Source organism: Sciurus vulgaris (assembly GCF_902686455.1).
Source record: "Sciurus vulgaris genome assembly, chromosome: 7".
NCBI lineage: Eukaryota > Metazoa > Chordata > Mammalia > Rodentia > Sciuridae > Sciurus > Sciurus vulgaris.
The window spans coordinates 129,934,176-129,952,616 of NC_136467.1; the positions used below are offsets into that span (position 1 = coordinate 129,934,176).

The 18,441-nt window shown below is 39.4% G+C and overlaps 1 protein-coding gene and 1 long non-coding RNA gene across 2 annotated transcripts; one reads left to right on the forward strand and one right to left on the reverse strand.

Annotated features, from left to right (window-relative positions):
- Positions 1 to 172: 172 nt before the first annotated feature.
- Positions 173 to 9,597, forward strand: LOC306666129. The gene is made up of 4 exons (XR_013765199.1): positions 173 to 312; positions 4,719 to 4,792; positions 6,776 to 6,822; positions 9,105 to 9,597. It is a non-coding gene; the product is annotated as an uncharacterized lncRNA (long non-coding RNA).
- A 100-nt stretch (positions 9,598 to 9,697) lies between these two features.
- Positions 9,698 to 18,238, reverse strand: ZSCAN26 (zinc finger and SCAN domain containing 26). Its single transcript, XM_079148010.1, has 2 exons — positions 15,292 to 18,238; positions 9,698 to 11,975 (listed from the first exon to the last, which is right to left on the reverse strand). The coding sequence occupies exons 1-2, from the start codon at positions 15,380 to 15,382 to the stop codon at positions 11,071 to 11,073; spliced, it is 996 nt and encodes a 331-aa protein (XP_079004136.1). The 5' UTR covers positions 15,383 to 18,238; the 3' UTR covers positions 9,698 to 11,070.
- Positions 18,239 to 18,441: the final 203 nt, after the last annotated feature.

Sequence of the window (18,441 nt, forward strand, 5' to 3'; positions counted from 1 at the left end):
CGGGTAGATTTCCTCTCGCCGCTTTGAGCGGCTTCCGGCCGGCTCCGTGCCTCTCTAGGAGCGTCGCCTCCTCTCTCTGGTGCTCCTGGTTTCCCGCTACATCCCTGCACAGGCTTCTTTATTCGATCCCAGACTGGGGGCTCTTCCCAATGGTCCTCGCGTACAAAATTTGCATTTACGCAAATCTTTTCAATTAAAAACCAACTGACCGGCGGGGTGGCACACACTTGTAATCCCAGGCTCGGGAGACTGAGGCAGGAGGATCTCGAGTTCAAAGCCAGCCTCAGCAATAAAGAGGCGCTAAGCAACTCAGTGAGATCTTGTCTCTAAATAAAATACAAAATAGGGCTGGGTAGGTGGCTCAGTGGTTGAGGGCCCCGAGTTCAATACCCGGTACAAAAAAGCAACAAATAAACAAAAACAAAAAACATACCAAAGATAGCCGGGCGCTATGGTAATCCCTGCGACTCGGAAGGCTAAGGCAAGAGGATTGCAAGTTCAAGGCCAGCCTCAGCGATTTGAGACCCTGTTGGCAAAAAGGACTAGAGCTGTAACTCAGTGGTAAAGCTCCCCTGTGTTCTATCCCTGGCACCAAAGAGTGCGGGAGTTGGGATGGGAGGAATAACACAAACTCCCCTGACAAGGGGAAGGGTGACCTCACCTGCAATCCCAACTACTCACGAAGCAGTTGGATCTCAAATTCAAAAATAACTTTAAAAAGGCTCTGGACGTACCTCAGCAGTACCTCAGCTCTCCTGGGTTCAATCCTCAGTACAAAACCAAACAAAAACCCAATGGTATGGTAAGAGCAAAGTCCTGAATCTATTCTTGTCCTCACAGGCAAGGCTGGTGGGGAGATCAATAAATTATTTTTATTTTATTTTTTTTCCCCTTCAATACTAGGGATTAAACCCAGGGGAGTTCTACCACTGAGCCACATGCCCAGCACTTCATTTATTTATTTAGAGACAGGGTCTTGCTAAATTGCCCAGGCTGGCCTCAAATTAGTGATCCTCCTGCCGCAGCCTCCCAAGTTGCTGGAATTATAGGCTTGAGCCACTATGCTCAGCAATAAACAATTATAATTTGGTAAATGGAACAAACTAAAACAGTTTTAAGTATACAGATTGCATGTGCACAATGAAAACTCAAGTTACATGAAGACTATAAAACGAAGTGTCTCAATACTCATGGTTAATAGTATCTATCTTTATCTATCAATTTTTTTGGCATATCATCCCAGGACACTACTTACTATATAGTAGCACTCAACAAACATTTTGTTTATGGTAAATAAATGTGTATATATCTTTTAGAACACTTATGATAACAATGTAATTTTGCACTTTAGCTTTTTTCAACTAAGATAGCTTGGTCATCTTATCTACTTTTTTTTAATGGTTAAATTGTATTCTGTTGTATGGATGTATCATAACATCCCTGTTGATGTCTGTGTAGGTTAAATTTTTTCTTTATAAGCAATGCTATAAGGAATACCATTCAATAGCTTTACATTCTTTTATGAGTACATTTATTGGATAATGCTACACATTGAAACTGATCAAAGGGCATATACATTTATACTTTTTTGTAGTTCCCTATTTAATTTTTGAGGGATTTCAGAGTAAAAGGAGACTAGCTGATTGCAATGGCTCATCCCTGTATTTCCAGCAAGGAGGCTGAGGCAGGAGGTAAGTTTGAGGCCTACTTGGGTAACTTAGTGAGACCCTGTCTCAAAATCAAAATTAAAAAGGGCTAGAAATATAGCTCAGTGAGAGACTCTTCACTTTTGCTTGCAAATACTCATGGATGGCTAAAAGCAGGATTAAAGACTTGGCATCTCTGCTTCCATTTTGCATTCATCTGCTTTGCTCTCTAGGAACAAGGTCTTGTTCATGTTGTGATGAGTCAAAGTCCCCTTCCCTGCCATGGAACAGCAACTTTTGGTCTGGGACAAGGCCCAACCTGACCAATCCTGAGATAATGATGGACAGACCATACCTGATCAACACACTCTGCTTTGATGACTGTGAACAACTTCCAGCTATGCAAATCCCCCAATTCTTGACTTCATTCCCCTTTCTATAAAACTTCAAATTCATTGTCAGCCCTTTGAATACAAGAATAAGCACACGAATCCCCTTGTCTTCCTATTGTAACCACACTGCTTAGAGCTCCTTTCATGCTTTTCAACATTATCTTTCCTGTTCAATTTTTGGTGTATGTTGCCAGATCTGATTTATTGGATCCCAGAGTCATGCCTCTGACTAAGACTCCAGTACCAAATCAACATGTAAAAGGATGTTTAATCCAATAGTAAAAACATAAAACACCTTTTAAAAACAGGATCTTTAATTACCCATTAACCTACTAACAGCCATCTAACTTTTCTTCTAAGTTTTGGTAATTGTGAATATGCTGCCATAAACATCTGTGTGCAGGTTTTTGTGTGAACACAAGTTTTCTACTCCTCTGAGTAAACACCAAGGAGGGTGATCATGTCACAGAAGTCACAGAAGAGATACATCTGAAGAAGTGTTTGAGGAGTTCCAGGAGAAAAAGGGAAACTTGACTCAGGAGCAGTGGGGTTCTTGGAATACATGATGAAAAAGAATTTCAGCATGTGCTAGTGAGAAGCATAGATAGAAGTTCATTTAGGAAAGCAGATACATATTCAAGGGAGAATAGTGACAATCTCAAGAGATACCTTTGGTGCTAAGCAAGGAATATACATCAAGGGAGAATGTGGGTCATATCAAGAGTGAGAGATGTTTTGGGAGTTCCAAGCTCTTCTTTTAAAGGAAACTTGGGGAGGCATGAGCATGAAATGGAATTTTCAACCTCTGCTGCTTCAGTGTTTCAGGAGACCCCAGATACCTGTGACTTTTTTCTGGATTATTATCAGAAATGGAAGATGAGATTGAAAGGAGTATGATTTATTTAAATGAGAAGAAAGGAAGCAGAGCTCTTGCTGGGCAAGATGCCACCTGAGAGCAGGTTGCTAATTAAGTGTACTAGTTTGTAAGGGTAGAGGCATTGATCAATATCTATGCTAATCAGGTTTTGGAAAAGTGCCAAAGCTATTGGTTCAGCCTGAAACATTCTGATTGGTTAGCTCTTGAGTTAAAAAGCTACAGGCTTAAAAAAAAAAAAAAAAAAAAAAAAAAAAAGCTACAGGCTTTTAGTCTGTCCTCCTACCCCTAGGACAAAGCAGTTGGTTGAAATGTTTATACAGGTTAATTTCATGCAGTAGCCTCTTTTAGAGAAGCCTCTTTTGGGGGGCCCATTTTCATAAGTGTCTGCCTGTTTTACTATCTATCTTTTTCAGGAAGCTATATAGGAATATCAGTCTGGCGATCTCAAGATAGTTTCTGGTAATCTGCTTAATCATAGAATCCTCATATAACATGATCTTATCTGTTCAGTAGATAGCACTGTAAAGTTCCCCAAATTATGAATTCCTAATGATATCATATCATATTTTGCTTAATCCATTTATTGGGGTGTTAATTAACAGTGCAGAGGTAGATTTACAGATTTCCCAGAAATTTGGGAGTAACAGACTTGGAAGAGACAGACCTGGAAAAACATGCAGAACTTCTGAAGTGAAATTTTATTTCCTTTTTCTTCCTATAGGTCTCCTTTATACCTTCTATTTCTCCTATCCTACCTCAATCATACAGTAAAACCACATTTACTTTTGTAAAAAACTGCCAAACTGTCTTCCAAATTAGTTGTATAATTTTGCATTTCTACCAACAATGAATGGGAGTTGCTGTTGCTCCACATCCACACCAGTATGTAGTATGGTCAATGTTCTGGATATTGTACATTTTAATATGAGCATAGTGCTATTTCATTGCTTTAATTTTCATTTCCCTAAGTATATATGGATCACCTTTTCATATGCTTAGTTGCCATCTGTGTATCTTCTTTAGTAAGGTATATGTTTAGGTCTCTGGCTTATTTTAAAATCTTTTTTATATTTTGCCTTTTTTTTTTTGTGATACTGGGTTGAACTCAGGGGAGCTCTACCACTGAGCTGCACCTCTAGTCCTTTTTATTTTGAGACAGGTTCTAGCTAAATAATCCAGGCTGGCTTTGAATTTGGGATCCTCCTGCCTCAGCTTCCCAAGTTGCAGGAATTACAGGCATGCATCACCATACCCATCCTATATTTGGAACAATAGACCTTGAATAATAGTCCTTGTCTTTTACTGTGATACATTGGGACAATGAAGTATTATTTAGTGCTAAGAGAAATGAGCTATCAAGCCTTGAAAATACATGGAATAAACTTAAGTGCATATTACTAAGTGAAACAAAAGCCAAAAAAAGACTACGCTGTAAGACTCCAAAGACATGATCTACTAAAAAAGGCAAAACCATGAAGACAGAAGAAAATCCGTGTTTTCCAAGGGCTAGGGGGCAGGGAGGGATAAATAGGTGATTTATAGAGGATTTTTCGGGCAGTGAAACTGTAGCAAGGACTTACAGTTTACTTTTGCTAAAAGCATTGATTTTTCACTTGGGCCTGCAGATAGATGCCTGATAAGTAACTAAAAGTGAGTTAAGGATTTAGGATAAAGAGAGAGATATACTGAGTCTTAAAGAAAATGCCCATAGTCACTGAGACTATGACTTATTCTGTTAGCTCCATTTCAAAGACTGGAAAGCATAACCTCCATCCATCTTACTTGCCTGGCTCTTTTTCTTAGGTGGACAGGAAATTCCCAAGATGTGTAGATTCAAGTGGAAATAAAATGATAACTGATGCCATTCTGGGGATGTGGTAAGAGCCTTTGAACTCTAATATTGAGAAGGAGCTCAGTGGTCCTTTTTAAAACCTTTTCTTTCTCTTCTCACGCTGTGTAGCTGGATCACATAGGTTTCTCAGCCTCTGTGGGATTTAAACTGGGATTTTGTTTCCTCTTTCTTATTTCCTTGGCCAAAAGCCCTTTGTCTCTTAGAAAACGAGTGCTTGTTTATAAAAGGATCAAAGCTAGGAGATGCCCTTAAGCCCCTATGCCCTGTTCCTGGATCAGAGGGAACATGAATTGCTAGTTGGGAAGACATAAATGAGGGTTTAGTCTCCCAGAATCTTGAACAGCCCCTTGTTTTACCATACATGGGGTTCACCTATGACACTTTGTTGGAGGGACCTGACTTTGATGTGACAATCAAGGAAGCTACCTCCTTTGTTGACACCACATTCAGACCTGATACACTTAGTGGCCAATCTCTCAACTAATATTTTGCTATAAACCTTAGTTCTGAGGACGAACTTGTGTCCTGTTCTCCCTCGCCTCCTTCTCTAAGCTATCTCTGAACAGTCTCGTTACATGCTCTAGCTAAACCATTCTGTCCTATAGAGTTACCATTAGCTACAAATGATACCAAAAAGCTCAGTCCTTGTTCCCAATGCAAATTAAATAAGGACAAGGTTTAGAGAATAAGGAAAAAGAAGTTTCATTGCTTTGCTAGCAAAGGGGAAGCCGAGGACTATTTTCCCAGAGGCTGTGATTCTCACTGTTAGGGAAAACAGTGGGCTTTTAAGAGGTGATGCAAAGACCACATACCAGCTGTGCCCTGTCAGGAGTCATAATTCATTTACAACCTTGAGAAACAGCCATTTCTTAGACTTACAGGCGCCAGTCCTGAAGTCTAGATTTCTTTGCTCCTATAGTCTCTGAGCCAAAGAATAAATAACTTGGCGTGGGATGAGGAACAAGTTAATTTTGCTTCCCCCATTGTTGGGGTGGGAAGACAAGAGAAAGGGAAAAAAAAGTTTTAAAGTAAGTCACAGTGGCAGAGCAGGAACAGTTATGTTCAAAGCATTAAGTAGAAACTTGCTGAATTTGTTCTATCCCAAAATACCTCAAACTCTCTACAAGGTTTCTATTTTTGTTATTTAAAATAATAATAATAATAAAACCCTTGTAAGTTCTTAAGCATATCTAGATTACTTGAGATCTTAGAAATGTTCCTTTTAGAAAAAAATATTTTTTTTCATCAAGGATTTCTTTTCTTGAGGCCTAGATAGGGGCCATCAAGCACACTGAAAAGTGCATAACTGGGACAAGGATCCTCACATCGCTAATAATTTGCTGACAATTTGTGACAGACTTAAAAGTTTGATTCTGTTGGGGACTCGAAGTACTTTGGAGGCTACATTGGGGGACAGACTGGAAGGTCCGATCCTGATGGGAACACAGATTTTACTGAAGATAGACTTAAAAAGTCCAATCTTGTTTGGGAGGAACTCAGAGTACCCTGAGGCCTATGTTTTTCCTTCCAGAAAGCCACAAGAAAACCATTTTGAAGATTATTGGTAATTCAGTCTGTCTATGCTTTTGTGTGGCTTGTGCTGATTCTTTTCTGTCACATATGCCAAGAATCCTGCTGGTCCTCAGTAGAATTCCCACTTTCATCTGGGAACTCTTCAAACCCTTCTCTGGAGACCTCTCTTCTCCCATGACAAAAGCAGGCATAAATCTTGGCACTTCTGCCTTCATTTTGTATTTCTTCTTTGCTAACTTAGTCTTTGGTAAAACTGATAATTTTTTCCCTTCAAGGCTGAAGGCACCAAGATAAGAGTAACTAGGATATTTTCGAGATTTTCAGGGACATTATCATCAACAGATGGTCAGCATTTATGACATCCTGTTCTAGACCTTTAGAGCAGGACCTAGAAGTCCTCACTGTCCTAAACCTGAAGGAACTAATGCCATCATGCCTTTCTAACTCATCCTTTCATAATCATTTTCTCTCGCAGTCACCTTGGATGCCAAGAACAACAGATCTGATCAAGGACCACTTATGGTAAGAGTTGAAACAATCCCCTGAGCAGCAGTGGCTTTCTTATTGCTGACAAGGCCTTGCCTTAAGAATAGTGTGGGATGATTACCACACTATTTTGACTATGACTGCTCGGTTATGGGTATTTCATGCTAATCCCCCTGCTTTTGTTCCCTACTAAAACAGAATCTTAGCTGGTGGGCACCACTGGCATTCTACCACAGCCCATCAAATTTAACTATGTATATTTCCTGTCTTTTGTCTCACCCTGCCTTCTTTCATTTTCTCCTGCTCCTACTATTACTTCTAATATGGACTGCTTCATGAATTTGTGTGTCATCCTTGTGCAGGGGCCATGATAATCTTCTCCATACTGTTCCAATATTTTTGGAGAGGGGTACTGGAGATTGAACCTAGGGCACTTAACCACAAAGCCACATTCCCAGCCCTTTTTAAATTTTGAGACAGGGTTTCATAAGTTGCTTAGGGCCTCGCTAAATTGCTGAAGCTGGTCTTGAGCTTAATTGCCTCCTGCCTCAGCCTCCCAAGTCGCTGGGATTACAGACATGCACCACTATGCTGCACTTTGTATTGTTCCAATTTTATTTTATTTAAAAAAATTTTTTTTGGTTGTTGATGTACCTTTATTTTGCTCATTTATTTATATATGGTGCTGAGAATTGAACCCAGTGACTCTCATCAGTCAAGGCAAGTGCTCTACCACTGAGCTACAGCCTCAGCTCTGTATTGCTCCAATTTTAATATGTGCACTGCCAAAAGCTGTTCTCTTGGGTCTACTGAAGATAGTGATATGAAACAGGTTTACACCATCTTCCTTCAAAGCTGGCTTTGAATAAGACCCCATGTTCCTGCCAACCTGCCTCCTAGGTATTTGATGGAGTAATGAGTGGTAAAACCTAGACTCTTGCCCCTGTGTGGTACGTTCCACATGATGACATTTCACTATTTCAACATGAAGCTCATGTCAGTCTCCCTGAAGATAAGGCTGAAGACGCTGGTCCCCTTGTGTTTCCGGTGTAACTGTACCAATTATTAAATTCCTTCCCTACCTCACCATTGCTATTTTTTAAAAATATTTTTTATTATTGATGGACCTTTATTTTTATTTATATTCAGTGTTGAGAATTGAACCCAGTGCCTCACACATGCTATGTGAGTGCTCTACCACTGAGCCACAATCCCAGCCCCATCATTGTCTTTTTTCCATTCAATATCTGAGGTGTGAGTGGCCAGACCCTGTGGACTGTTGGGACTCCTTGAAGTCAGGTCCCCTATCCTTTGGCCTAGGACTCCAGTAACAAAACTACTGTGTGAAACTATAATGGTGGAAATGATAATGGAGATGAGGACTTTTGATTTGATGATGGCAAAAATTGAATCTGAGTCAAGTAAGCACAAATATACAAGCAAAGCTTTAATCAGGAAAAGGAAGGGAAGGAGATTTAAAGAGGACAACTCTCATGGAGAAAAGTCAAAACTTCCCAGTAACAGTTGCTTTTTTTTGGTACTGGGGACTGAATCCAGGGGTGCTTTATCACTGAGCTACATCGTCCACTTTTTATTTTGAGTCAGTCTTGCTAAGGGCCTAAATTGCTGAGGTGGGCTTTGAACTTGGGATCCTCCTGCCTCAGCCTTTGGAGTTGCTGGGATTACAGTTGTGTGCCATTGTGCCTGGCTTAATTGCTTTTTCATAATACTCTATGTACTTTTCTTTTTAAACTGAACAGAATCAAATAGATTTAAATTATGACAGGGAGTTAAATTTTTAGTTACTGACCTCAGCGTAGCACTTAAAAATAATTGGGGACGGGACAAGGGATGTAACTCAGTGGTCGAGGGCTTGCCTAGCATGTGAGGCCCTGGATTCAATCTCCAGTATCACAAAGAAAAAACATTATAATTGGGGGAAATACAACTGACTTTTCATGAAATTTTTGTGTTCCAAAAAGTTATAGCTGCTTCTCCTACTTCGTCTTCCTCCAGAAAATGGTAGTAACTGTTGCTTCTGGTCAGTTTGCACTCAGTAAGAACTGAATGGAAAGGAATAGGAAGTGGGCCAAAGACTGCTAAGTGCTTATTCTGACATTCATTCCTTTATCCTTGCTCAAAGAAGCCTAACTTTCAGTGAGCACTCTGCAAAAAAGAATACCCTTTTCAGCTTTCTTTCCCAAAGTTTTATGCTAAGACATATGTGTTAAGCAATTTTGGGGATGCCTGTTTAAAGAAAACTGGCTGAATTGATAGAAGCCTCTTTTTATTCTTTCTGCCTTTTGTTCACATTTTAGATGTAATGGCTGGAGCTTGAGCAGCCACAGAGGATCAAACAAGGTCCTTAAAAACTGATGACATGGACCAGGATGGTAGAGCCAAAAGGCAGAAGACTAGAACCCTAGTAATACCATGGAATCACTTTAACAATACTGGACTGACTTTTCTATTAAAGAAAAAAATTTTTAATGAGTCACTGCTGTTACTAGTTTGTGTGTGTCTAAGCTACTAGTTGAACCTAGTTTTAATCATAGTTACATTGCTGGCTTTCGGAATCACTGGCTTCTCTGACAGTGGGTGAGCAGCAGGGCCTGACTAAAGGTTTTTCCATATTCTTTGCACTCACAAGGTTCCTTCTTGACTGAATTCTCTGGTGTTAATTGAAGTAAGAGCTGAGCCTAAAGTTCTTTCCACCATAGATATATTAGTGAACATTGCATTGTGAGGGTTCACTAATCTTCCTACACTGAAGGACTGAGAGGCTCTCTCTAAAGAGCAGTACCCTATTGACCAGTTAGGGATGCCTATTATGTTATTATTATGCTTGGGAATGGACTACTCTAAGCTTAAGATTCTTCATCATTACCATGAAGCTCCATTATTCATGATATAAAGATCAAAATCTGTTCTCCAAGATGACTTTATTGTTTGACTTTCAAAGAATTCCAAAACAAGCAACATTTAAAAACTGCATCATAAATATTAAAAGGAAAAAGTCCATATCTTTCAGTGGACGTTCACTGAATAGGGAATATGCAGCAGTCACTGTACTGGCACCGGAGTTACCAAGTAAGACAGTTGCTATTTGGATTAATTCAGCACAGTTCAAAATGTGAAATCTCTTCCACAGTCTGCAAAACTCTGATTTATAACTTGAATTAATGAGTATTGTGGTGGGGATGGAAAATGTAAAATGACACAACATAATTTTGAGGGCAAGTTCTATCATTAACCAGGAGAAGATCATCTTAGCTTTACAAAATGCTTCCTCTGTGCATGGGGGTTGAAAGAGGAGGGGTAAAGGTAAGGCCAGTGGGAGGGAGGGGTAGAGCCTATGGGGGCAAGTATTCGCCATTAACCTGTACTTCAGACAACTTTGAGAGCGGTATACTTCCAAACACCCTTAGTTTTATAGGAGTCTGTTGCTATATCATTTGCAAAAATATCAACCTGTCCTTGTTTGGCACAAGTCTAATAAATCAGTGGACATTTGATTTGCTGCTAATTTCAAAGACCTCATTCAGTCATGAGTGTGGGAAGCCATCCATGACTAGCAAATCAGGCTTGGTCTAGCCATCAGACATGGAAATCTCATGACTGGCAGTCATGAGAGATTGTTTCAGATGGCCTGAAGTATGTGGTTTCTGTGCAGAGCGGCTCACTGCCAGAATTTGTGTCCTAGATGTGCCACATGACCCGCTAGAGCAAAATGGTTTCCTTAACTCCACTCCATCCTGTTTCTCACGTAAGAAGCTCCTACTGGTCCCCCTTTGATCTGTACCACTATAAATAAACAAAGCAGAGGCTCCAGGCTTTGTTAGAACCAGATCTTAGCATGGCTCAATTGGTCATGCCCCTGGTTCAAGAGAGATAATTGTCTCCTGTGTTTTTTTCTATTAAATAAGTTTCTTAAAGATTAATTTATAGCCAGTCCATCTCTCTGGCAGGAACCCTTTTCCTCACCCATGGGATGTGTGATGAAACATGAGGTATATCTTGGAGATACACGATCATTCATTTAACACCTTATAAATGCTCAGAAGTCTTGTAGTGAAGATGTTGTTTAACTCTGATCTCATTGTGCTGTCTAGGGTGAAATTATTGGGGTCCAAAATGGATTTCAAGGAAAGCAAAGGATAGGGAATGGAGGCAAACACTTCCAACTCAGCCCTTAGGAATTCTGATGTTGGCCAGAATAACTTTTCCTAAAGTGCTGTTTGCTTGTCAATGTTATACTTTCTGATGTTCTACAAGGACAACACCTCATCTAACCAGTTTTCCTTTGTGGTGATGTCTCTGATGCTGAAAGAGACCTGACTTCTGTCTGAAGGCTTCTCCACATTCATTACACTTATAGGGCTTTTCTTCATTGTGGATTCTTACATGCTGATTGAGGTGTGAGTTAAGTCGGAATGCTTTCTGGCATACGTTACACTTGAAAGGTTTTTCACCAGTGTGAATCCTGTGATGTCGAATAAGGTCTGAGGTCAAACTGAAGGCTTTCCCACACTCATTACACTGATGGTTTTTGGAGTGACTGTGGATTCTCTGATGGTGGGTGAGGAGCAAGGCCTGACTAAATGTTTTTCCACACTCTTTGCACTCACAAGGTTCCTCCTGACTATGAATTCTCTGGTGTCGATTAAGGTGAGAGCTGCGCCTAAAGTTCTTTCCACAATGGATACACAGATAAGGTTTCTCTCCAGTATGGATTCTGAGATGTTCCAAAAGGCCTGCATTCTGGCTAAAGACTTTTCCACACTCTTTGCACTGATAAGGCTTCTCACCAAGATGGATTTTCTGATGTCTGACAAGATGTGAACTCCTCTGAAAGACTTTCCCACATTCATGGCACTGATGACCTTTCTCTCTAGAAGGAATTTTCTGATGTCCAGAAAGAGTAGAACTCTGACACACTTTGGATTCACCAAGTTTTTCTCCCATGTGTACACTTTCATGTTCAATCAGGTCTGAATGCTGGATAAATGCCCCCCTACATTTTGAGCATTTATAGTCAGTCTTCTCCATGGCCTTGGCCTGCTCCCTTCCCAAATCAGAGTCTTCACAAGGAGCTTCTATAGGTTTGGATATTTTCCTAGATGATTCCACTCTTCCACAAGAGTCTGTCACTAAAACAAGATTCCCATTCTCAATCCTTGTCTCTTCACCTGAAACATTAAATATATATCATTAATTACCTGCTTTTTGGTGCTTGGGGAAAGGAATTTGAACTAGGAGAAAAAAATTTAAATCAAGCCATATGTACAAAGTAAAAATGCTGTGGTTGCTTGGGTTTGTGTAAGATATATATAGAATGATATACAAGAAATTTGTGACCAGGGAAGGATAGAGGGTTGTGATGAAGAGTGACTTCTTTTCAATGGTTTAAATTTTATCATGTGATACACACCCCACACAGAGAAGCTACCAAACAAGCAAATAAACTATACACTCTTGAAAATGATTTGTCATATGAAAAATAAAAAAGCTAGCTCAATTGGGGGTCCTTGGGCCAATAAGAAAGGGATGGCACTAACTAAAAATGAAGAAATGTAGGTGTGATGGTGATTTTATCACCGACTAGCTATGCAACTTAGAAAGTAACTTAAGTCCTCTAGGCTCCATACCCTCATCAATAAATCAAAATACAATGAACCATAAAACCTTGAGGGTAATATGTTCATGAAAATCCTGATCTTCTTGGACAGCAGTAACTTCTTTCCTATATGGTTCAATGAACTTTTTACATCTCAATGCTGTAATAATTTCATGACAGTTCATATGACTGTTTCCTTCACCCCAGCCCCTGTAGTTCAAGAGACTAGCAGAGTGCCTGGTACATAGGAGACATTAAACAAATGGTATTTTTTTTTTTAGAAAAATGTTTTCTGAATAAAAGATCTGAGTCCTAAGGGTGAAATTAGATGAAGATGAAGGAAAACCTATGTTCAGACACACAGGCAGAAGGATGAGAAGGATAGGCAGATGGCTTTAAGTCTTTTAAAGGCCTGGAATATGAATAGACATGCAAAGTAAGAATGAGAGAGTAAAGGGGGGGAGGGGGTGAATAGAAAAAATAGAAGAGTAAGACCCTAACAAGCTCTAAAAAGCACATGAGGGTTAATTGGTGTGATCAACAGAAAGGTATCAGACAATAAAAAGTAGAGAGTAGATGAGAGCCCAAAGTAAAAGCAAACACAAAGGAATTAGTAAGACGACATCAGAGAAAGTAATCACATGTAATAAGTGGAGAGATTAAATAATATAAATAAATAGTGTACTACACTGTGGGTCAAAGCTCTTTCCAATAGAATGAAGTAACCTACAAAGGATGAAGGAGAGAAAGACTAAGGGAAAGAAACAGGAGAGATTCTTTTTCAATAATGACATGACATGAAAACTAAAAGGAAGAAGGGGAATTGAAACAAAAAAATAACCCGAACTTTGAATACAAAATAACATTTCCACAGACCCAGAGGGTAAGGAACATTTTCAAGAATTATCATTACATTCACTTTTTATTTCAAAACATAGACCTGTCATTGTTTATACATCATAAGTTCATTTCTGCAAAGTTATTCAGAAAAAGGTAGGCCCCTTCCTTTCAGCTAATTACTCAGGAGACTCCCAGAAGAAGGGTATCTCTGAAGCAGACTCAAACTGAACAGCCAAGTAGGCAATAGGTAAAGGATGGTTTTAGAAATAAAATCAGCTATTCAGCAATAGACATTTATTGAGTGTCTATTCAAGGTTGGTGACTATATGAGACTTAGGGGAAAACAAAATGAAACAAAAATCCCACAAATAAAGTCCCTACCCTTTTAGTTCAGCAAGAAAAAAAAAAAAAAAAAAAGAGAAGTAGACCAGAAACTATAATAGACTATCATCAGTTCTATGACATGAGAAACCATGCTGCTCTGGAAGCATAGCTGGAGAAACTAACCCAGAGTTGGGGAAGTTATATCTAAGATATATCTTGAAGGATGAGTAGTAAGTAGTCAGGGAGCGCAGGGAAAGTTGTTCCAGATACAAGAAACAAGGCAAGAAAGGTTCAAAGGAGAGAAACAGCAAGGAGCAAATGGGAAATGGAACATAGCTAGGCATGACAGGAAAATTCAATGTTAGTAGATGGGACATAAGGCAACTAATTGTCCCAATCTGTGTCTGAGGGATTTCCCAGGATGTGTAACTGTCATTGCTAAAATTCTCAAAAAAACTGGGACAAACTGGTTATTCTAGTGAACATAAGGCTGATAGGTAGGCACATACCAGAATAGGCCATGTGAGGCCTTTGTTAATGAAATTGGGAGTTACCACTGAAGGTGGTGGTTTTTATCTTATTTTTATTTTTTACTTTTGATTATGGAATTTTATAGAAAGAATTATATTATTTAGCTTATTAAAAGGTTTTAAGCCAGGCATGGTGGTGCACAATGGTAATCCCAGTAACTTGGGAGGCTGAGGTAGGAGGACTGCTAGTTTGAGGCCAGCCTGAGTAACTTAGCAAGACCCTGTCTCAAAATAAAAAATAAAAAGGTCTGGGGATATAGCTCAGTGGTAGAGCACCCGTGGTTCAATCGCTAGTACTAACACACATGCAGACAAAGGTTTTTAGGAAAAGAGAAACATTAATGAATTTCTGTTCAAATAATGAAGTATGAGCAGAAGGTAGCTTCAATAGAAGTACTGACAGAGAAAGAGAGAGAGAGAGAGAGAGGAAGAAGGAATTACATCAGACTAAAAAGAAGAAGAATGTAAGAAACAGAAGTTAAAAAGAGGGATTTTAGTGACAAAGAAACTAGAGTAGAACAAAAAAAAAAATCCAGGTGACATTAAGAAATAAAATGCAGTTGCTATTTACAATAGTTTGAAGAAGATAAGAAAAAATGAGTCAGGTGTAGTAGTGCAAGCCTGTAACCCCAGAAACTCAGGAGGCTGAGGCAGGAGGATTACAAATTTGAGGCCACCCTCAGAAATTAAGATCCTCAGCAACTTAGTGAGACTTTGTCTCAAAGTAAAAAATATAAAGAACTGAGGATGAAGTCAGAGGTAGAACACTCTCAGTACCAGCAAAAGAAAGAGGGGTGGGGGATACTGCATGAAACATGTAGCTGAGATTCTTTGCCTTAAGTGGAAAACTGCACTACTTTTAAAATTCATCCCTATAGGAAAGGGAAGAAGAGCAAGATGAAGGTCCAGATTCACCTTTTTTTTTTTTTTTTTTTTTTGGGTGTTTTATTCAACTGCCTAGAGTGATGAATATTTTTTAGATCTTGATTGTGTTGCTGATAAGACCATACTTCTCTCATGTTTGTGAAAACTCACTGATTGGTAGAGTCACAGTGAATTTTGCTAAAGTAAATTATACCTCAATAAACCTAACTCAAAAACAAACACAAAACACCACAGTTGCTGGTAGGGCTTCAGAGAGACCTGTAAAGCTTCTCCCATCTCACAAGCAAAAAGATGCAATTCAGTTCTTACCTTTCTCTTTCTCAGGTTTTTGAACTTCACACTTGGGCAGGACCTGCTGCTCTTGCACTCTTTTCAGAGGGGCTGTTTCTTCCACAAGCATTTTTCATTTCTTTGCCTGGTTTGGGTCTTACAGATAATTAAGTACATGTAGAGATAATCAGGTACATGTAGGTTTAGGAAATTTGTTCCAAAATATACTTCAAAGGTAGAAAAGAGAACAAATAGAAATCCCAAAGTGGCAAAGAGAATGGGAGGGGAATCTGGAGCACATTCAGTTTCCTCCCAGTGGGGATCAAGTAAGGCTGAGGATAAGACCTATAGAAATGAATACACAGACAGGAAAGAAGCTGAACTGTGCTCAAGTCCAGCTGTCTGGCGAGAGGCTTAATTCTTGCTTTCTTGCAAAAGAGCACATCCGACTTTTACCTCCTTTTGTCCTGTTTCTCCATATTCCTGCCACAAATCATCTAGTACAACAACCAGGTCCTCTCCACTCTCTGGGTGATGGTCCTGTACTCAGGTCTGGGATTCCTTGAACAGGATTGCTGGGAACTCTTAGAGCACCAGCAACTCCAGGATCTGTTCTTGGTGTGGGTCTCAGGCTCAGCCACTGTCAGCAGGTTTTGCAGAGTTGGCACAAAGTCTCTCAAGGTTCTGTGATTTCTTCAGTGCACAACTGCCTGGGTTATTTGCACAATGGTTTCTGCCGAAGGCCTTTCCTGTTTCCTTGTAGCTTTAATCCCTGTTTTCAAATACAGTGTTGTAACAGGTACTTAAAGGCTGCTTTTGCTAAAAGTACTGATTCTTCAGTTGGTCCTACAGCTATCTCCTTTGCTACCTTAAACTTTGGGTCAGATTTCTGTTCATGTCTGCATATGGAAATGTTAATAAGAAGTGTCTTTTTAACGAAGGCATGGAGATACAAACCAAAGGAATGAACAATCTTTTCAATGACATAATATCAGAAAACTTCCTAAATCTAAAGAATGAAATGGAAAATCAACTACAAGAGGCTTACAGGACCCCAAATGTGCAAAATTACAGCAGACCCACATCAAGGCACATTATAATGAAATGACTGACATAAAGAGTAAGGATAGGCTGTGAGAGAAAAAAAATCAAATTACAAACACGGGGAAAACAATTTTGATTTCAGTTGATTTCTTAGCCCAGATCCTCAATGCCAGGAAGTCCTGGAGTAACAAATATCAAGCTCTAAAAGAAAATGGATGCCAACAGAGAATTTTATATCCAGCAAAATTAAGCTTTAGATTTGAAGATGAAATAAAAACTTCCATGATAACCAAAAGTTTAAAGAATTCATAACTAGAAAGCATGTTTTACAGGACACACTCAGCAAAATAATCCATGAGAAGGAAATGAAAAAAAAAAAAAAAAAAAAAAAAGCAGCAAAGGGAGGAACTATACTAAAGAAAAAGTCAATCAAAGGAGAAATTAAGTCAAGTTAAAAACCAAAAATAAACCAAAATGACCAGGAATACAAATTATATCTCAATAATAACCCTGAATGCTAATGGCCTAAACTCAGCAATCAAAACAAATAGACTGGCAGATTGGATTAAACAAAAAGACCCAACGACATGCTGTCTTCAAGAGACTAACCTCCTAGGAAAAGACATTCACATTCACAGACTGAAGGTGAAAGTTTGGAAGAAAACATGCCACTCACATGGACTGAGTAAACAAGCAAGGGTTTCCATCCTCATTCTTAAAATTAGCATACTATAGTGATGCAGCCACATCAGTGTTTACAGCAGCTCAATTCACAATAGCTAAACTATGGAACCAACCTAAATGCCCTTCAACAGATAAATGGATTAAAAAAATGTAGTACATATGCACAATGTAATATTACTCAGCCTTAAAGAATGAAATTATGGCACCTACAGGTAAATGGATGGAGCTGGAGAATATCATGCTAAGCAAAATAAGGCAAACCCAAAAAACCAAAGGCTGAATGTTTTCTCTGACAAGTGGACGCTGATCCATAATGGGGGGAGGGGTAGGGAAGAAGGAAGGAATTTTGGATTGTGCAGAGGGGAGTGAGGGGAGGGGAAGTGGGGATGGGAAGGACAGTGGAATGAGACGGACATTATTACCCTATATACACATATGATTACACTACCAGTGTGACTCTGCACCATGTACAGACAGAGGAATGAGAAGTTGTGCTCTCTTTGTGTACAATGTGTCAAAATGGGGGCTGGGGACATAGATAAGTTGGTAGAGTGCTTGCATTGTAAACACAAGGCCCTGGGTTCAATCCCAGGCACCGAAGTGTCAAAATGCATTCTACTGTCATGTATAACTAATAAAAACAACTTAAAAAAAAAAAAAAGTATCATTTTTAAAAATTGGTAATGTAATATTCATTAACTCTACATTTACTCAACCTTTCTCATTCCCTTTCAAGTTTAAAGACACCAAGGTAAGTAACTAAGATTTCAGGAACAGTGAATCTTGCAGGCAGATTACCCCATTACCCCATGATAGAAATCAAGGATTCCCTGCTACATGGGAACAATTATACCATGATGGGAACCAATTTGCCCCCTCAAGCAAAAACTGTTTCCCTGGAGCCAGCAGGACCTCACAGAACCAGACCTGATATGATGGTCAACCAGGCCACACTTTGACTCAGACTTCTTGCCACCATTTTTTTTCTTTCCCCTACGTAATCCTGACGCCCTTGTCAGGACCCAAAAGACAGGGCTTAGGATGCTGGTCCCCCTATTTCTTCTCAGTGTGGCCACATTGATTAATACGTTTCTTCCTTGCTTCATCACCTCTCTTCTCTTTCTGATTGGATACCTGAGGCACTGGGTCTCTAAATCTGATCTACTGGGACCCAGAGAATCTAGGACTCTGGTAACATATTGATCTTCCTTCATTACCCAAAGTTCCTCCTTCTTCAGATTCAGAATAGAAAGGGAATGAGCACTCACCAATGTGGTTACCACCTCCAACTTCAGATTGCTTTGTTTTGGAAAACTTTCTTCTAATTGTATCCTCAGGAGTATTCCTAAGAATATAACAAGATGACTCACAGAAATAGTAATATTTGTAGTAACAATAATAACAATAGCAATAACCTCTTCTTGTATTTGTAAGATTTCTACTATTCATTTGTTTTTCTCC